Source organism: Pan troglodytes, chromosome 13 (assembly GCF_028858775.2).
Source record: "Pan troglodytes isolate AG18354 chromosome 13, NHGRI_mPanTro3-v2.0_pri, whole genome shotgun sequence".
NCBI lineage: Eukaryota > Metazoa > Chordata > Mammalia > Primates > Hominidae > Pan > Pan troglodytes.
Window position 1 is genome coordinate 132461066 of NC_072411.2, and position 20835 is coordinate 132481900.

General features: G+C 42.5%; 2 protein-coding genes across 70 annotated transcripts in view; one reads left to right on the plus strand and one right to left on the minus strand.

Moving 5' to 3' along the window:
- SP110 (SP110 nuclear body protein) overlaps nt 1-13615 on the minus strand; it is a 61392-nt gene extending 47777 nt beyond the window's left edge. For 5 of the 20 annotated variants that reach the window (XM_063791746.1, XM_063791744.1, XM_063791750.1 and 2 more), the window contains exons 1-6: nt 13363-13518; nt 11907-12085; nt 8548-8626; nt 6712-6850; nt 3617-3764; nt 1803-1971 (exon numbers count right to left, since the gene is read on the minus strand). In XM_063791746.1, the coding sequence (XP_063647816.1) occupies nt 1803-1971; nt 3617-3763 (316 nt within the window). In that variant the 5' untranslated portion in view covers nt 3764; nt 6712-6850; nt 8548-8626; nt 11907-12085; nt 13363-13518. Of the gene's footprint in view, nt 1-1802; nt 1972-3616; nt 3765-6711; nt 6851-8547; nt 8627-11906; nt 12086-13362 lie in introns of all 20 variants that reach the window. The other 15 variants (XM_063791748.1, XM_063791742.1, XM_063791741.1 and 12 more) reach the window with 6 other exon arrangements.
- The window catches only part of SP140 (SP140 nuclear body protein), a 189072-nt gene that overhangs the window by 88158 nt on the left and 80079 nt on the right, over nt 1-20835 (plus strand). For 32 of the 50 annotated variants that reach the window (XM_063791719.1, XM_063791731.1, XM_016950652.4 and 29 more), the window contains exon 1: nt 13591-13731. In XM_063791719.1, coding sequence (XP_063647789.1) covers nt 13673-13731 — 59 coding nt within the window. In that variant the 5' untranslated portion in view covers nt 13591-13672. Of the gene's footprint in view, nt 1-504; nt 621-809; nt 926-13543; nt 13732-20835 lie in introns of those variants that run through there. The other 18 variants (XM_016950654.4, XM_063791718.1, XM_016950646.4 and 15 more) reach the window with 7 other exon arrangements.

The following is a 20835-nucleotide window of genomic DNA, read 5'->3' on the forward strand; positions in this document are numbered from 1 at the left end:
TGCAGAGAACTGATTCATTGTCATCATTATCCATTTGTGGCCCCTTTCTATTTTATTTATCTGGTTTGGGCATTGAGTGCTACAATAAGTGCATCTAAGCCCTGATCTGATACCAAAATGGTTTCACACATAAAAGTTGAGTTTGGGTTTGTACCCAGGGATTTAACTTTTCTTTAATCTTGGTGTCATATAATTTAGTCAATAATGAACATGCTATAGTTTTAAAAGAGGTCTCTGTTTTAATAAATAAACAGATCATACTTCCCCGAAGCAAATAAGAGAAAATAAAAATTCCTTAGCAGGGTGTATTAGGACATTTATATTCTGGTTTCTGCTCATTTCTGCAGAGTCAGCCTCTGTGCCTTCTATTGTACCCTGTGATCTGGTCACACCCAGCTTTCTCTCCCATCCACAATACCCCAGACCCTTGGCTTTCCGCATGCTATTCCCTTGCATGGCTAGTGCTGGGTTTCTCTTAAGATTCTTCTCCATCATTTATTTCAGAAGTAAATGGTCTCAACCAGTGAATGGAAAAAGGAAAGTAACTTCAAATTTTGGAAAGGGATCCAGAACAAAATCATCAAGTTGAAGATCCTGGAAGATGACTGAAGCTCAGCCAGGTCAGGGGCACATCAGTGTGTGGGTCCCCATGGTTCTCAGATGTTCTTACCATAGCCTTTAAGGCCATGCCTCTCCTAGTATTGCCCAGATGCTGCCAGGACAGTGGGCCCTCTGTAGCTGCCCCTACCTGGAGGTGGACTTGCCCCTTTCACTGTCCATTTAGCTCAAGAAATCATCTCTCCCTTTAGGGGGAAGCCTTTTGATGGTGAAGTGTCAGAGAGCAAAGGAGGAACTGTCAACAATGGTGATTCCACTAATGAAAATATCCAATGTGAGCTGGTGGTCCTTTGCTTGTTGTTCTGAGGTAAGTGAACATGTGATTTGGCCACAGTGTTTTACTTCCAACCTAAAATGACTTTACTGCCTCTCTCTTTCCCTGGCTGATTTCTTCCCAACTCTGCCACTGTTCTTTTTCCTACTCCTTTATTTATCCAGTCTCTTTTCTTTCTCTACGTACTTCATGATCCATTCTTTCTCAGACCCTCTCTTTCTGTGGCTATGTTTGCGATTCACTCCCTTTCTCTGTAGCTACCTTTTTTCCCTTCTCTGGCTTTACAATCTGCCTTCCAGCTGTCCTCGTCTGGACTAGTGGTTAAAATCTTGGGCCCTGGTATTGGGAGACCCAAGTAGGACTCTTGCTCTGCTTCTTAACCAACAAGTAATTTTGGGAAGATTACCTCTGGGCTTTAATTTCTCTGTCAGTCAAATGGGGTTAAAAATGACTTCAAAGGGTTGGTTGTTTTAAAGATGATAAGAGATAATCAAATAAAGTGTTTGCGATAAGGCACCAAAAAAAGATACTTATTATTATCCGTCCATATTCATTTTTCTTCCTCCCTGGCTCTCCTTGTCCTTCCACCAGACCTGATCTCTCTAACTTTGCATTTCTGTCACCTTATGCATTCCCTATAGATTGTCCAGTATGCCAAATTGTATGATTTTTTCCAAATTCATGGAACACGTAAGAAATGTTTATGTCCTCTAGAAGTTCATCTTAGAGAGTTGGGATCAGCTTTAGCAAGGGGCTGCTCCTGCAGCTGTACCAATGAGAGAATATGGTCCATTCCTCCCCAGAGAGAAAGCGGGGGATTAACGTGCATATTCCACAGGGCTAGAAGTAAACCCAGACTTTTACCATAGCAACTTTTTAAATGCAAAAAGCACTTGAGAAATCTCATTACCACGTTTGAAGCTTCTGTAAATCGTCACCAGATTGGGATATTCACGCAGGTTAATTTGACTGAACAATGTCACCAGAAGAGACAGGTTAAAAGTCCTCTCCAGTTGGGTGAGAATGTTGTGCACCACTCTGGATACAGGGATCAAATTTCTACAGGCTTCCAGAGATTCCTGTAAAAAGTGAAGGTTTTTATAAATGACTATAAAATTGAATGGGAAGTTATACATTTATGGTTTTCTAAGTTTTAAGAAAGCTACCTTACTCTTTTAAGAAGAAATTCAACATAAAATATATAGTCACATTCTCTAAGGTAGAGCGGTCCCAGTTTTACATGCTTATTTTTGAAACTTTACACATATTTGGATGACTAGCAACAAAAATAAATAATTTAGCTTTCTTAAAGTAAGTCTATATTCTGAATCCAACTTTCAGGCACATTTGAGACGAGAGAAATTTGAAGGAAGGGAAGTGGAGTTAAAGGATGCTACTATGTAATCGATTCTTTAAAGCTGTGGGCAGGATACTTCAGCAATGGTTCTAGTGATGGTCACAGAGGCAATTCTGCTGGTTGCTTGTTAGCCTCTGCTCAGTCTCTCTCTGTGTCTCTCAAACTTGAGATAAGCCTGAATGGATTCCAGCCACAGAGAAGTCACCCTGAGAATTTTCCTTGCCTAGAGGATGGACAAAAGGAGAAATATGGCAAGAGAGAACTGATTGCAAATAATTATTGAACATCTACTAGGCTCGGTCAGCGAGTCTTTGGGTACACAGCACTGAATAAGACCAACATGGAGTTGCCTATATTTGGGGGTCAGGGTAGGCACTGTCAAGTGGAGAAGATGAGCATTAATAAACACAAATAAATACCCATTTACAATTGAGAGTAGTGTTACGGAGGGAAAGCATAGATTGCTATGGAACTGAATAACTAAGGGGTCTTCATGAGATGAGTTGGCCAAGGAGATGTCTCTGAGGAGTGCTCTCTGGGCCGTGATCTGAAGAGGGAGTTGGGGCCAACCAGACTAAGACTAAGGGAAGATTATTGGCACTTCCTTGAGTCTAGGGCTCAATTACTGCTTTTAAAAACCAAAATTATATAAAAATAGGTCCACTTTTGTCCACATAGCATATCTCCCAGTGCCTGCCTGTCTCACATCAGAATGCACTGTGAGCAATATAAGCTGTTATAAATTGGGATGATGCCTGTAGTGAGTTGAATGTTGGATGGATATATCTCAGCCAAGATATATCCATCTAGAATCTGTGAATGTGAACTTATTTGGAAAAAGTGTCTTTGCAGTTGTAATTAAGTTAAGGATCTTGAGATAAAATCATCTTTGATTAGGGTGACCCTAAATCCAAGTGTCCTCAGAAGATTAGGTAGAAGACTCAAAAGAGAGGTGATGTAGAGATGAAAACATATTAGAGTGATGCATCACACTAAGGATTTCCAACAGCCACCAGAAGCTAGGAGATAGGCAGCTATCGGATTCTCCTCAGGGCCTCTAGAAGGAACCAACCCTGTCAACACCTTGATTTTGGACTTCTGGCCTCCACACCTGAGAGAATATATTTCTGTTGTTTTAAGCTACCTGGTTTGTAGTCATTGTTACAGCAGTCCTTATGACAGCCTAGAAACCAACATAGCCCCTATGACACCCTCTCTCCTAACCACCCCCACCTTCTGTGATAATGAACATGCCTGGGCTGGGCCTTCCAAACTCTGGAAGCCCTGGTGGTTTGTGGTTTGAGACTTTAATAATCAGGCATATTGGTGGGGGCTGGGCTGCCATGGAAGGGTTCAACGTGACTCACCAGGTACATTCTCTTAGTGATGATGGAGTTGTCTAGGAGGCCTTCAAAGAAGGGAAATGGCTTGTGTATGGCATAGGCGATCCCCAGCTTCTGGTGCATGAAGTGCTGAAAAAGAGCCTGTTCCATGGCTCTTGTCATGGTGAACATCCTATGGAAAGAGGCATGATAAAAAATAGAAGCAAAGGCCGGGCGCGGTGGCTCACGCCTGTAATCCCGGCACTTTGGGAGGCCGAGGTGGGTGGATCACCTGAGGTCAAGAGACCATCCTGACCAACATGGTGAAACTCTGTCTCTACTAAAAATACAAAAATTAGCTGGGTGTGGTGGCGCACGCCTGTAGTCCCAGCTACTTGGGAGGCTGAGGCGGGAAAATCGCTTGAACCCGGGAGGTGGAGGTTGCACTGAGCCAAGATTGTGCCACTGCACTCCAGCCTGGGTGACAGAGTGAGACTCCATCTCAAAAAAAAAAAAAAAAAAAAAAAAAAAATAGAAGCAAAACCTTGAGGAATATGGGAAGCTTCTCTCTGCATTAAATGGGCAGATCTAAAGGTAAGCATTCTGGTCCCAAAGGCATCCTTAGTAGCCTGCAAAGCAATGTCTGCCTAAAAGGCTCATGGGTATAGGAAACAATGACAATTCCCAGCAACAATGGAGGCTGAGAGTGACTGAAAATATAATGACAGAATCCCAAGGTGCTGCAGGTAAACATAAGGAAGGTATTAAAAGTAGCTAATATTTATAGAGTGTTTCCTGTGTGCCAGACTTTGTTCTAAGGGTTTCATATGCAGTAACTTATCTGATTTTCATAAAACCCTTGCGAGGTGGTTCCTATGACTGCACCTGTTTATACTGTTGAGGAACTGAGACATAGAAAGGTTTAATAACTTGCCCCAGGGTTGCACAACTAGAGAGTGGAAGAGCTGGGAGCAAATCCTGATTCCAGGCTTACAGTGCTAACTATGTGTTCTATGGCCACACTGATCTGGATTAAACAAGATGACCTGGGCTGCAGCTGAAGCCATTAACTAGCAATGCTCATGCAACAGGGACCACCCTAAAATGGGTAGAGTTCAGCTGGAAACCTGGTAATATTTGGAAACTTTAACGAACCACTCCCAATCTTCAACACAAATGGGCCAAGCATAAATAAAAGCATGAGGGCTGAGAAAGGCATACTTAGTAAAAGTGACTTAACTGACTAGTTCACTGCAACCATTTCATGTCTCAGACATGTGCCTTTTCCCATGCCCATGCAGCATGTATTAAAGATTGGCCATTTATGGACTGTGAGGAGATATCAATAGGTTATAATGGGAAGAAAGTTTACAAATGACATTCTTGACAAATTGTCAAGAAAAGGAAAAGCACTAACAAAACATTCAATCAACTTGAGAGTTTTTAACAAACAGAACAAACATGGATTCCACTTTTCCAACTTCATTTTGTGTTGAACAGAAAAGTAAATCGTAATTAACAACTGTTTCCAGGGATTTAATCCCAGTGGCAGATTAAGCACCCTAGTTTCTTTCTCCTCATTCCCCAATTTTTTTAACTTGGCAGAAAAAAATACTCATGAAAAGAATAATCCGCAATCGCATAGGAAAACAAGAAAAGATGCCATTGAGAGTCTGTGGTGGTGAAGAAGTCTTGGAAGATAGAGAACAGATAGGAGAGAAATCTACTATCCACAATATGCACAGGGGAAGGAGATAGTGCAAAGATCAGTGCAAAGTCAGAGAAAGTCAGAGTAAACATATACTAAGAAGAGGAAGGGGTCTTGGAGGCTCCTTTTAGAACAATTCATTATACAGCAGCGCTCAGAACAGGAAGTCTAGAGCTTCCTCATTCTTCATCTGTCATGAGTCCCAAAGATGAAAGGGAGGCACAGAGAGGTTTAGTAACTCACCCAAGGTATTCAGTGGCAAAGCAGAGCTTGTCTGACTCTAAAGCCCTGTTTCTTTCTATGCAAGATACTACATCTCATATATGACTGTTCAGATTTTTATTATGTAAAGAGATTTTGCAAACGAATAAGCAAAAGACAAACATCCAACTAGAAAATAAAAAAGCAAAATACATGAGCAGAGAGTGATAAAAGAATAAGCCAAATGTGCAATGAATATGCGATAAGCATGTTAACTAGCTAGTAGAAAGCATAAAGAAGGCCAGGCATGGTGGCTCATGCCTGTAATCCCAGCACTTTGGGAGGTTGAGGTGGGCGGATCAGCTTAGGTCAGGAGTTCGAGACCAGCCTGGCCAACATGGTGAAACCCTGTCTCTACTAAAAATACAAAAATTAGCTGTGCACATCTGTAGTCCCAGTTACTCAGGAGGCTGAGGCAGGAGAATCGCTCGAACCTGGGAGGTGGAGGTTGCAGTGATCTGAGATGGTGCCATTGCACTCCAGCCTGGGTGACAGAGCGAGACTCCGTCTCAGAAAACAACAACAACAACAGCAACAAACAACCAAAAAAAGTGTAAATGAAGACAATTTGATAACATATTTGTCTATCAAATTGGCCAAGATAGAAAATAATAGCAATAATCTCAGACACTGTGAGTGGGAAGGTCAACAGGTCCAAATGTTCTGAAGGCTGATTTAGTAATCAGTGTCAAATGTCCTAAAACATGTGCTCCTTTGAATTTCCACTTCTAATAATTTATTTCAAGGAAATAATCATGTGTTTAGAGAAAATATATAAAAAGTTCATGATACACTAGAGATGAAATTAAATGTACTCTCATTTTTTTCTTTTCCACCAGCTTCCCAAGTACCTCTAGTCATTTACACAATGGATAACAGATGAGCCGCCTATTGCGGGCACTGTAGGATCAGAGCTTAGGTGAGGGTAGAGGGCAAATCTCGGCTCCATTCGCAATAACAGGCTGGACTCTATGGCGAAAAAAAGAGGTGTCAGTGTTCCCTCCATGTGCCCCCTTTTAACAGTCTCCTAATAAGTACCACATGTCTGAGCTCTGAGAGAGCCTCAGAGTTTAAATAGTTGAACTCCACCCTGCAGCTGCTGCCGGGAAGTTAACTCTAAGAGCTGCAGTCACCAAGAGCGAAGAATAAAGCAGCAAAGACAGAAACTCACCTGGACTTTGAGTTTGTCGTTCCTGCCCCTTTCCGGGGGCTGGGACAGGGATCACTCCTCAAGATTGGGAGAGTTACAGGGAGATGCTAGCAGGCAAAACAGGAAGTCTGTGCTTTGACAAACGCAGTAAGGGGCCGGGCTTCCGAGAAAAGAAAAGTGAAAGTTTTCGGAGTTTGCCAAGCCGGAAGCTGAAGGCAGGTCGGTGCCTGCAGCCTCTCTCCACCTCCTCATGGGCACTTGTGAGGCTCCCAGGACGTCTTGGCAGTTGGGGTTTGGGGGAGGGCGTGTTGCCAGTTGGGATCAGCCCAGAGAGAGAGGTATGGGAGGAGGAGACATAAGGGTACAGCCCCAGCGGCAATAGGAACTGGGAACTCAGCGTCCAAATGCTTCCCTAACCACATCTATTTTCCCATGACTTGTCCTCATTCTGTACATTTTAGGTTGATGAAAATGTTCTCAAATTGGATTGTGGTGATGTTTACATAACTGAATAAATTCACTGGAATTTATCCAGTGTGTTATCAAACTCTAACAACACACAAAAAAAGAGAATGTGCCAGAAATGCCTAGAACTTGTCAGGATAAGATTATTACATGAAGAAATTGAAATGAAAGGGAACCTGCACATGAACTGGAATTGTGCAGAGGCAGGCAGACCTCCAGGCAGAAAAATGGCTGAGAGCTGGGCAGGTAGTTGGGAGCCAGGAGTCTGAGGCAGAACTGGGACCTGCTGATTCCAGAGAGCAGTAACTCAAGGGCTGGCAGGGACACCCCTTCTCATGCCCCTTTTAAAGATCCCTAATGTACATTGACATGTGGGGCCTATGAAAAATCCTAAACTATTGGCCAGGCACAGTGGCTCATGCCTATAATCCCAGCACTTTAGGAGGCCAAGATGGGAGGATTGCTTGAGCCTAGGAGTTTGAGACCAGTCTGGGCAACATAGTGAGACCCCATCTCTACAAAAAATAAAAAAATAAAAAATTAACTGGGTGTGGTGGCATGCACCTTGTAGTCCTAGTTACCGAGGAGGCTGAGGCTGGAGACTTGCTTGAGCCCAGGAGTTCAAGGCTGCGGTGAGCTATGATCGCACCACTGCACTATAGAAATCTGTGTAACTTTGGGCCAGGCTCGGTGGCTCACGCCTGTAATCCCAGCACTTTGGGAGGCTGAGGTGGGTGGATCACAAGGTCAGGAGTTTGAGACCATCCTGGCCAACATGGTGAAACCCCATCTCTACTAAAAATACAAAAATTAGCCAGATGTGGTGGCGGGAACCTGTAATCCCAGCTACTTGGGAGGCTGAGGCAGGAGAATTGCTTGAACCCAGGAGGTGGAGGTTACAGTGAGCCGAGATCGCACCACTGCACTCCAGCCTGGGTGACAGAGCAAGACTCCATCTCGGAAAAAAAAAAAAAAAAAAAAAAAAAGAATTCTATGTAACTTTGATTAAATCAATAATTCTCAAATGTATTTGACCCACAAGTTCCCCTACCAGGACATCCACAAACTCCTCAGATAAAAGATGGGAGACATGGATCTAAAGTTTAAGAAGCTTTGAAACCAAGGCTAACTGCATAAGAGCAAGCCCTTCTATGCAGGCACAAACAGCATATCCCACCCTAGTATGTACAGAATAGCAGACCCGGCCTTGCAGGTAATGGCTGTGGGTGAAACAGAGGCATGGAAGCCACAGCCAGGAAAAATTCAATGCTAACAGCTGAGGAGAGGGTGCATTGATGCCTCAGCACGCAGTAACATACAGCGCTGTGATGCAGGGGATAGCGGTGGTAAAGGAATTAAGGTTATTTTATGCAAATGTCACATGTCACTTACCTGAAGCCCCTCCCCATCACCTGGAAAGCCCCTTCATGGGCATCTGAGGATCCTGGCACAAGAACTTCTTCCTTTAGATCTATTCAGAGATACACCAGGCAAATGCAAAACAAACAAACAAAAGTAAAGCAGGAGTGGGAAAATAAAGTCAATGTCAAATCAGGCAAAAATTGTTACATGAAAAAAAGACAGCTGCGAATGAGGATGAAAGATGTTTATTCTAAGCCATATATGCTTGGCTGGGCACAGTGGCTCAGGCCTGTAGCTTAGCTAGCACTTTGGGAGGCTGAGGCAGGCAGATCACTTGAGGCCAGGAATTCAAGACCAGCCTTGCCAACATGGCAAAATCCTGTCTCTACTAAAAACACAAAAAAATTAGCTGGGTGTGGTGGCACATGCCTGTAATCCGAGCTACTCGGGAGGCTGAGGCATGAGAATCGCTTGAACTCAGGAGCTGGAGGTTGCAGTGAGCTGAGACTGCGCCACAGCAGTTCAGCCTGAGCAACAGAGTGAGATCCCGCCTCAAAAAAAAAAAAAAAAAAAATGCATGCTTGAGAACATGGTAATAATTGGAAAACGTCACCTGTTAATTCACATGCTAGTGATTATGTACTGAGATAAATTATACATAATTCTTTTTAGCTCCATTTTATTGAGGTATAAAATTTATTCATTGTAATGTACATTTTACCAAATGTAGTTACTACACCAGTCAAGATGTAGACCATTTCTAGGCCTGGAGAGTCGCTTGTGCCTATAATCCCAGCATTCTGGGAGGTCAAAGCAGGAGGATCGCTTGAGCCCAGGTGTTTGAGACCAGCCTGGACAACAGAGCAAGACCTCATCTCTACAAAAATACATTTTTTTAAATTAATTGGGCATGTTGGCATACACCTGTGGTCCCCGCTATCAGGGAGACAGAAGTGGGAGAATTGCTTGAGCCCAGGAGGTCCAGTCTCTGGTGAGCAGTGACAGAGTGAGACCCTGTCTCAAAAAAAAAAAAAAGATACAGACCATTTCTGTTACCCCAGAAAGTTCCCTGTGACCTTTGCAAACAATCCCCTCCTTAAGGCCAGCACCAGGCAACCACTGATCTGCTTTCTATCACCACAGATTAGTTTTGTGTGTATTAAAGTTTTTTTTTTTTTTTAATCAATGAAGGCACATGGAATGCATTTTTGGTGTATGGCTTTCTTTTCCTCATGATCATGTTTTGAGATTCATCCCTGTTGTTGTGGGTCAGTAATTTATTCTTCTGTAGCAGATATGCTAGCCACCAAGATCCTGCTCATCCTGTCTGATCAGCATGATGTCATCAATCAGTCTGACATTCTTTTTTTTTTTTTTTTTTTTTGAGACAGAGTCACGGTCTGTCTCCAGGCTAGAGTGCTGTGGCGCAATCTTGGCTCACTGCAACCTCTGCCTCCCAGGTTCAAGTGATTCTCTTTCCTCAGCCTCCTGAGTAGCTGGGACTACAGGCACGCATCACCATACCTGGCTAATTTTTGTATTTTTAGTAGAGATGGGGTTTCACCATGTTGGCCAGGATGGTCTTGATCTCCTGACCTCGTGATCTGCCTGCCTCAGCCTCCCGAAGTGCTGGGGTTACAGGCATGAGCCACCGTGCCCAGCCCAGTCTGACATTCTATGGGATGTCCAGGTGATCCAGATATCTTTCAACTATATTATGACAAAGGGCAAGTGAGTCAATATAACCTGCCTGGACTGCCTACTTTCTTAACCTAGTCCTCTGGCTTTCCCATACATTCTGTGAGCTACCCAATATAGTTCTAAGAAATTGACTTTTTGCCTGAGTTAGCCAGAGTCGGTTTGGATTACTTTTACTCCCAAATCCTGACTGATAAAAATGTTGGGCACCAGAGGTTGAATTATAGGCAAGAGATATTCAGGGAAATATGATCAATCTGGGATTGGTTATCTGACATAATTGGACATAAAAACAGTGAACATCCCCATTAGCGTTCAGAGTCAGGAATTTTGGAGTCGTGGGCAAATAGGGGTAAGTTGGCAAATTAAATTACAGCACTGGATTGTGATCAAGACTCTATACAATTCATTTCCCCAATTCCAGGTGTCAGATTCTAGCATGCTTAGCAAAATGAAGAGAAATCTTCCAGGTAGAATGAAAGCATTGATTTACCTTTGGGGATTATGACCTACTTGGCCTAAATCTGGATGGGGGAACAGAGCCAGGAGGCAGGCCAGAGCCTTCTGACTCCACTGGTCACGTGGCAGTAAAGGAAGACATTGGGAACCAGAGATGGTCTGATGGTCCTACATATGCCTGGCCCAGGAATCCCTTACCCAGGAGAGGTTCTGTAGTGAGCATAGGGAAAAACAAGATAGTGGGAAATAGAACTGAAATTTCAGGCTACACCTCCCAGATGGGGTGGTGGCCGGGCAGAGGAGCTCCTCACTTCCCAGTAGGGGCGGCCGGGCAGAAGCGCCCCTCACCTCCCGGACGGGGCGGCTGGCCGGGCGGGGGGCTGACCCCCCCCACCTCCCTCCCGGACGGGGCGGCTGGCCAGGCGGGGGGCTGACCCCCCACCTCCCTCCCGGACAGGGCGGCTGGCCAGGCAGAGGGGCTCCTCACTTCCCAGTAGGGGCGGCTGGGCAGAGGCGCCCCTCACTTCCCCGACGGGGCGGCTGGCCCGGCGGGGGGCTGACCCCCCCACCTCCCTCCCGGAGGGGGCGGCTGGCCGGGCAGAGGGGCTCCTCAGTTCCTGGTAGGGGCGGCCGGGCAGAGGCGCCCCTCACCTCCTCTGCCCGGCCACCACCCCATCTGGGAGGTGTACTCAACAGCTCATTGAGAACGGGCCATGAAGACAATGGCGGTTTTGTGGAATAGAAAGGGGGGAAAGGTGGGGAAAAGATTGAGAAATCGGATGGTTGCTGTGTCTGTGTAGAAAGAGGTAGACACGGGAGACTTTTCATTTTGTTCTGTACTAAGAAAAATTCTTCTGCCTTGGGATCCTGTTGATCTGTGACCTTACCCCCAACCCTGTGCTCTCTGAAACATGTGCTGTATCCACTCAGGGTTGAATGGATTAAGGGCGGTGCAAGATGTGCTTTGTTAAACAGATGCTTGAAGGCAGCATGTTCGTTAAGAGTCATCACCACTCCTTAATCTCAAGTACCCAGGGACACAAACACTGCGGAAGGCCGCAGGGTCCTCTGCCTAGGAAAACCAGAGAACTTTGTTCACTTGTTTATCTGCTGACCTTCCCTCCACTATTGTCCTGTGACCCTGCCAAATCCCCCTCTGCGAGAAACACCCAAGAATGATCAATAAAAAAGAAAAAAAAAAAAAAAAAAAAGAAATTTCAGGCTATCCTTACCTGGGCTAATGCATGGTGTTGCAAAGTAGGGCTTTCTAGTAGTAGCAGCAGTACCTCTGAAGTACCAATCTTACCACCAGTCAGCTGAGGAACACCAATGGCCTTGTGCTTATAAGCAAAAGAAGCTGGCACATTTTCAAAAATGTCCAGTTCATTGGTGTCCTGGGTCTGCCTACTGCCTAAGGGCAGAGAGAAGAGAGAGAGGGGATGCTGGAGCAGGCGGTATAGTCTGTACCAGGCCTTGTTGGAACCCCATGGAGACTGGGAGGAGAGGACAGCTGTGTCTAACAGAAGCCCAGCATACTTTTCCTTCTTGTTTTAAAGAGGGAGGGAGAGGGAGGGAGAGGGAGGGAGAGAGAGGGAGAGGGAGGGAGAGGGAGGGAGAGGGAGGGAGAGGGAGGGAGAGGGAGGGAGAGAGAGGGAGACAGAGGAGAGAGAGGACAGAGAGAGAGAGAGGAGAGAGAGAGAGATACTGGAAAAGGTGTCCTCATCAGTGTTCTAGAGTTTGTCCCAACCAGATTGGTGTTTGTTCCTTTGGTAGAAAGAAAGCAGAAGTGTGGAAGGGGTAGAAATTTCTTGCACTCTGTATTTTGCAAACTTATGTATGCAAATTTCCTTGCATATGTGTAATGAACCAGAAAAAGTAGGATTCAGGAGCACATGTTTTGGAAAAATACTGCTTTGCCTCTGGCTTTTCAATCCTCACTACTGTTCTGTCACTGGCCCTGGATTCTACCCATACCCTGGCTCTCATCAGCCCCCTGTCTTTGACCCATTTTTCTGCCTGGATTTCTAGTCCTGTGGTTTTATTTTTTATATTTGCCCTTTGCTTCCATTTGTTTATCACCGACTTTATGCTGATATAGTATGTTTTTGTAAATTGTTTCAAATCCTTTACAGAATGAGGGCTGGGTATAAATGAAAAATTGTGTGCAAACATAAATGTAATACAGCTATCCTCCTGTATCATATTGTCCTTGAAGGTCTAGATAATCTCAGCTCCAAACCCTTTCCCCATCCAGTGAGAAGGCTGTCACTCTCCTCAAGATTTCAGTGAAATGGTTGAAGCTTATTTTTTTCCCAGTCACCCCTGGCTGCTGTTGTAAAGTGCCCACATATTTGAGAAAACTTAGAATTGCACCTCATTTCTCTGCCCAACCTCAGCACTTGCCTTTGGCTGGAGGAGTTGAGAGAGTTGTCTTTTACCTCTGTCTGCTTTCATGGAGTGCTAAGAGCATCTCCCACACTTTATAATGCATGCTATTTCAGTTCTCTCTGGCCCCATGTCCAAACACTGGGCCTAAGCCATCCAGCCCAGGCTCACTAAGGTGCATGGCCAGCCCTGGAGCCTGACTGAAGATTTGAAATGTCTGGTCTTCACTTGTCCTTCTCAGCCACCTCAGCAAGGGGTGGGGACAAATACAGAGTTTACTTCCTCCTCATGATGCCACCTTACCTCAAAACAACTTTGATCTGCTTGAGTTGAATGACTTTTCCACCCTCTTTCCTTGGCAGGAACAAGTGACCCTGTCTTCCGTGGCCTCGTGGGGCTGGCTCTGCTCCTCCTCCCTTGACTGAGAGACGTCATGGAGATTGGGTGGAGGGAGGACTGTAGAGTTGGTGCACCCACGTCAGCTAGTTAGGCAATTTCACTTTTCTTTTCCTCTTTGACTGAGCACCGAGGGGCAGTTGGCAGCTTCACCTCAGAGCTGCAGGAAGGAACGGGGCAGTGAAAATCGAGTCGGGTGTGATCCTAGGCCAAGCTCATGGCCCAGCAGGGCCAGCAGGGGCAGATGGCAAGTGGAGACAGCAATCTCAACTTCAGGTGGGTCATCGTCTCCTTTCCCGTCTGTCCTTCATCTCTGGTAGGGTTCCCATTCATACTTGTTATTTAATGTCTACCCAGCTTCACTCTACAGGTATACAATAGAATTAGGTTACAAATAAATAACGAGGCAATCAGATTTTTTAAATTGCAGGGATTGGCTGTTGGAGAAACTCAAGGATGCCGTGACTCACATCATCTTCCTATTCTCTTACATCTGCAAATGGCTGGACTGGAGCTGTTTGAACATCATGCCCCTTCTGAGGCTTTGTGTTGGATTGGATGATTCCCCGTGACCTCTGAACCCTCTCTTCTCCCCCAGGCCTCCTTTATCCCCACTCCAAAAGACAACTCTATCTAAAAAAGATCTTTTTAGAAGAATTAAAATCCAAATGCCTGTCTGTTGTCACACTTTCCAGGCTGTGTAGTTGGGGACCGGTTCTGCTCTGAGCCCATCTATGTGGCTCTTAGCCCTAGAATCACTTCAGGATCTCTGAATACTTGGTAGGAGGAAGTGAAAGCAGATGAGACCAAACAAAAAAGGCAAGCAGGTAGAGAGTGAGTGCTGCTTCTGCTTTTTTTATTCTTCTGTTCTGGTATGTTTTACATATCTGGTCAGAGAAGTCTGGAAATCATCTTTAAAAAATGTAAGACAATGAGACCAGCCTGACCAACATGGAGAAACCCTGTCTTTACTAAAAATACAAAATTAGCTGGGTGTGGTGGTGTATGCCTGTAATTCCAGCTACTCGGGAGGCTGAGGCAGGATAATCGCTTGAACCAGGGAGGCAGAGGTTTTGGTGAGCCAAGATCACACCATTACACTTTAGCCTGGGCAACAAGAGTGAAACTCCATCTCAAAAAAAAAAAAAAAAGACAAGTACATCAATACAGTCATTTCTTCTTATCTGTGGATTCTGTATCCATGGATCTAACCAACCATGAATGCAAAATATTTTCTAAAAATTAAAAACATAAATAACAACAATAAAAAGTAATATAAAAATTTAAAATACAGTATAACTATTTGTATAGCATTTACATTGTATTAGGTATTATAAGTCTAGAGATGATTTAAAATATACAGGAGGATGTGCATAGGTTATATGTAAATACTACACCTTTTATATCAGGGACTTGAGCATCCATGGATTTTGGTATCCATGGAGGGTCCTGGAACCAATTCCCCCTGGATACCAAGGGATGACTGTACATTCTTGATAAAAATGAAAATGTGTGGAATGTAAAAATGTATGGAAACTTGTCTAATTGGGACTCTGTGCTAAGGCTACTTCTGGCGCTGGTACAGCCCCAAGAAAGCAAAAGCTATTGCTATTATCAGCAGTAGTGGTGGCACCAGACTGGTTTTCAGTGCCCAGTGCCACCACTCCCAGACAGGCATCCCTGTCATCTCTCTTTCACTTGCTCTCTAGTGAAGGGAAGATGAGCCAGCGGAGCTCAAAGTCCAGCCAGCCCATGGTCACCAAGCAGGAAGAAGACGGCACTGAGAGGTGACAATGGGCTAATGCTAACCTCAAAGAATGAGTTAGGAAGTGTTGCCTCTGCTCTTATTTTTGGAAGAAATTGGAGAGGATGATGTCATTTCTTCCTTAAATATCTGGTAGGATTAGCTAGTGATACCATCTGGGCCTAGTACTTTCCTTTCTGGAGGGCTATTAATTATTGATTCAAATTTCTTTAATAGATGTAGGCCTATTCAGACAACCTATCTCTTGTGCAAGTTTTGGTTAGTTTGCCTCTTAAAGAATTTGTTCATTTCATCTGTGACCAAATTTGTAGGTGTAGAGTCCATAGTTTTCCTTTATTACCTTCCCACTGTCCATGGAATTCGTAGTGATGACCCTTCTTTCATTCTGATGATTTCTGTCTTCTCTATTTTTTTCTTTGTTAGGCTGGCTAGAGGTTTATTAATTAACTCTTTGAAAAGAAAGTCAGCTTTTGGTTTCATTAAGTTTCTCGAATGTTTTCCTGTTTCAATTTTTTTAACTTCCACTTTAATTTTAATTTTTTTTCCTGCTTGCATCAGGCTTAAATTGCTCCTTTTTTCTCTAGTTTCCTCAGATGAAAGCTTAGATTATTGACTTAGATCTTTCTTCTTTTCTATTGTATGCATTTAATACTACACATTTCCTTCTAAGTGCTGCTTTTGTTGCATCCCATTCATTTTAATAAGTTGTTTTCCTTTTCATTTACTTCAAAATATTTTTAAATTTCTTTTAGGACTTCTTATTTGACCCTAGAACTCTTTTGGTTAATCTGGAAATATTTTGGAATTTTCCAGCTGTTTTTCTGTTACTGATTTCTAGTTTATGGTCTGAGAACAAACTTTTAGGATTTCTATTCTTTTAAATTTGTTAAGGTATGTTTTATGGCCCAAAATGAAGTACATCTTGGCAAATATTCTATGTGAGCTTAAAAAGTACATGCATTCTGCTCTTGTTAAATGGAGTACCGTATAAGTGTCAGTTAGACCAAGCTGATTGCTATTGCTCATCAGGTCAACTACACCCTTACTGATTTTTCTGCCTGTGTGATATGTCAATTAATAAAAAAGAAGTGTTGAAGCCTTCAATAATAGTAGTGAATTTGTCTATTTCTCTTTATAGTTCTGTCAGTTTTTGCCTCATACATTTTGCCATTAGTTTGTTAGTTGCATACACATTAAGGATTGTGTACCTTCTTGGAGAATTGACCCTTTTATCATAATGTAATGTCCCTCTTTAATCCCTGACAGTTTTCCTTGTTCTGAAGCTTCTTTGTCTGAAATTGATATAGCTACTATACCTTTTCTTTGATTAGTGTTGGCATGGTATATCTTGCTCCATCCCTTTATTTTTAACCTATCTGTATTTTTATATTTACAGTGACTTTCTTATAGACAACATATAGTCGGGTGTTTTGTGTTTTTTATGTACTCTGTTGATCTCTTGTCTTTTAATTGGTGTTTTAGACCATTGGCATTAAAGTGATTATTAATATAGTTAGATTAATATCTACCACATTTGTAAATGTTTCATTGTACCTATCGTTTTTATCTTTTCTTCCTTTTTTCCTGCCTTTTCTGGTTTAATTGAGCATTTTATGCTTCTATTTTCTCTCCCTTCTTAGCATATCAATTATACTTCCTTTAAAACATTTTTAGTGGTTCCCTGAAGTTTGTAATATATATTTACAGCGAATCATGTCCATTTTAAATTACACTATATCACTTCATGAGTAGAGAATACACCATGCAACTGAATGTCCCAAATTCTGCCCTCCTGTTCTTTTTAACATTGTGAAATGACTGACAATGTTAAAAAGAACAGGAGGGCTTCCAGTCATTCCATTTATTTATGTCCCATAACCACTCAATATGTTGTTGATTCTATTAATTTGAATAAATGGCTTCATTTTAGGTTAACTTGGAGTAGGAAAAATGAAAACATTTTATTATATCTGCATTTATTTCTTCGCTGGTGCTCTTTCTTTCTCTATGTAAATCTGAGTTTCTGGCCCACATCATTTTTCCCTTTGCATGAAGAAATTCTTTTTTTTTTTTGAGATGGAGTCTCACTCTGTTGCCCAGGCTGGAGTACAGTGGTGCAATCTCGGCTCTCTGCACACTCCGCCTCCTGGGTTCACGCCATTCTCCTGCCTCAGCCTCCTGAGTAGCTGGGACTACAGGCGCCCACCACCACGCCTGGCTAATTTTTTGTATTTTTAGGAGAGACGGGATTTCACCATGTTAGCCAGGATGGTCAAGAAATTCTTTTAACATTTTCACATGGAGTAGGCTTTCTGGCAAAGAATTTCCTCAGTTTTTGTTTGTTTGAGAAAATCTTTATTTCTACTTTACTTGGAAGGTTAATTTCACAGGATATGGAAGCCTACATAGGCTTTTTTTTTCTTTCATCACTTTAAATATTTCTTTCCACTTTCTTTGCTTGCATGGTTTTTAATGAGAAATCTGATGTAATTTTATCCTTGTTCTTTCACAGGTAAGGGTTTTTTGTTTTTTTTCCCTACCCCCTGGCTTTTTTCAATATTTTCTCTGTCTTTCGTATTCTGCAGTTTGAATATAAAATTGTAATTGCCAAACTAGACTCTTCTTGTCCACTGCCCAGAAAAGCCACACATTGAGAATAGTAGGAGTTGCAGGAGAGAGAGAATTTAATAATCGCAGGGCCAGCCAAGCGGGAGATGTTTCTCAAATCCATCTCCCCAAGAATTCAGAGACTAGGCTTTTTAAAGGATAGTTAGGCAGACAGGGGGCTGGGGAACAGGGAAATGCTGATTGCTTAGGTTGGGAATGAAATCACAGGGGGTTGAAGCTGTGTTCTTGTGCTGAGTCATTTCCTGGGTAGGGGTCACAGGACCTGGTTATCAATCCTGTGGTATTAGCTGTTCCATTAGAATGCAAGGTCTGAAAAATACCTCAAACCCCAGTCTTAGGTTTTACAATACTGAAGTTATCTCTAGGAGCAATTGCGGTGGTTGTGGATCATGTGACCTCCAGCTACATGACTCCTGAACCATAATTCTAATCTTGTAGCCAATTTGTTAGTTTTACAAAAGTGGATTTGGTCCCAGAGCAAGGAGGGGGTAAGTTTTGGGAAGGGATTGTTATAATCTTTGTTTTAAAGTTAAACTATAAACTAAATTCTTCTCATTGTTAGCTTGGCATACACCCAGGAATGAGCAAGGACAGCTTGTGAGGTTAGAAGCAAGATGGAGTCAGTTAATTTAGATTCCTCTCACTGTCATGATTTTTGCAAAGGTGGTTTCAATATGTCTAAGTCTAGATCATTTGATATTTATGCAGCTTGGTGTTTGATGAGTTTCCTGAATCTGTGGTTTGTTGTCTGTCATTACTTTTGGAAAATTCTTGGCTATCACTACTTGAATATTTCTTCTGCTCTATTTTCTCTTTCTTCTCCTTCTCGTATTTCAGTTACATATTTGTCACACTTTCTGAAATTATTCCAGCATTCTTGGATATTGTGTTCTGTTTTGTTTTTTCCTTTTTTTTTCCTCTTCGCATTTCTATTTGAGAAGTTTCTTTTGACATATCTTCAATTCACTGATTCTTTCCTTGGCCATGTCCAGGCTACTGATGAACTCATCAAAGGTATTCTTCATTTCTGTTACATTGTTTTTTATTTCTAGCATTTCATTTTTCATTATGTCTTTGACTTGTCATCTTTCTGCTCACTTAACCATCTGTTCATGCATGTTGTCTGCTTTTTTCTTTAGAGCCCTTAACATATTAACTAACCATAGTTATTTTAAATTTCTGTCTAAAAACTTGAAAATCCATCATATCTGAGTCTGGTTTTGATGATTACTTTGTCTCTTCACACTGTGTTACTTCTTGCCTTTTGGCATGTCTTATAATTTTTTTTTTAAGTCAGACATGATAAGCCAGGTAATAGGAACTGAGGCAAATAAGCCTTCAATGTGAGGTTTTATATTAATCTGGGTAGGAAATGGGCCATATCTAATGTTTGTTCTAGCTGTAGGTGGCAGAGGTGTCAAATTCCTCTAGCGTTCTTGTTTTTCTTTCCCCTGCTTTCTCTGGGTTTCTCTGAGAACTCCTTTTTAAATATTCTGTTTCTTGTAGTTCTTCCAGCTGTAATCTGCTCTTATTATACAGGAACCCTGTTGATGGAATGGTAACGTGTCAGAGGGGAAGTGATCTATAATCTTATGATTACATCTCGATCTTTTAATGGAACTGCACCTTGGACTATTCCTTTTAAAAGAATTTCTCCCTCCACCCTTTTTTAAAAATTTTTTGAGATGGAGTCTTGCTTTGTTGCCCAGGCTATAGTGCAGTGGCATGGTCTCGGCTCACTGCAACTTCCGCCTCCTAGGTTCAAGTGATTCTCCTGCCTCTGCCTCCTGAGTAGCAGAGATTACAGGTGCCTGCCACCATGCCCAGCTAATTTTCTTTTGTGTTTTTAGTAGAGACGGGGTTTCACCATGTTGGCCAGGCTGGTCTCAAACTCCTGGCTTTGTGATCCACCCGTCTCAGTCTCCCAAAATGCTGGGATTACAGGTGTGAGCCACCGTGCCCAGCCTCACCTCCACCCTTTTTAGAAGTGACAAGATGGCCAGAAGGGCCTAGATTTTGGTAGTCACCCTTCCCCTAGAATGGTTAAAGCATTTTCCCTGGAGAGCAGGCCCTTGTCATGGAGAATGCTTTGGCTTTTTAAAAACTTTTCTTTTCCCTCTTCTTGCCAGAAGGATAAAGAGATTTTTCTTGGGGTTTCTGGAGGTAAAATCCATAAAAGGTTGGGGGCCTGCCCTGAGATGATGACCCCCAGGAGTTTCTCATGCTCATGCTCCTCCACACTCAGCCTCCAGCAATTCATCAAACATACCATTGATGTGTTCCTTCCAGCCTATGACTTCAGTGCCTTCTGCCTCAGATAGTTGATCTTGGCTAATTCTCTGGATTTGCCTGTATCTCCAGATTTTGGGGCAGTTTGCCTTGTGACTTCGGTTATTTGAGAGATAGAAGAAAAGTTGTTAATTCATAGTTTGTTCAGCAGGGTTGTTGTTGTTGTGAGGATGGGAGCGATGACTTCCAATGTGTTTGCGTGTTGAAGCTGAAACCAGAGGTCTAGTGAACTTTTACATTTTTGAAGTTTAGACTTTTTTCTTAAGACGAACTTTGTTTTAAATTTTGGTTTTATTATAGTATTATCTTATAGCCAGAGCATGTAACCTGTTCAATTTCTCTTCATTATTATTTATTGAAATTACTTCAGGGCCAAATACATGGTATGATCTTGTGTGTTTAACACAGTATTATTAAAAATCAATTTTGCCAGTTTTTAAAACTTACATTTTGTGTATCTTTGTTCTTTTATTTTTATCTACTTGAGAAGCTAAGGATTGGAAGTAAGATGTTTTTTAACAGCCTTGAAAGATTTCCCCATTAGTAATCTTTACTCTTACTTTTTAAATGTGGGTATTGAGAATTTTACCTTCTTTCTCATTTGTATTTGCTTAATGAAACTTATCCATCTTTTGACTGTTAACATTTTTAATGTTATTTTATCTCTGTTATGTCTCTTGTAGTTAGATTCTATTTTG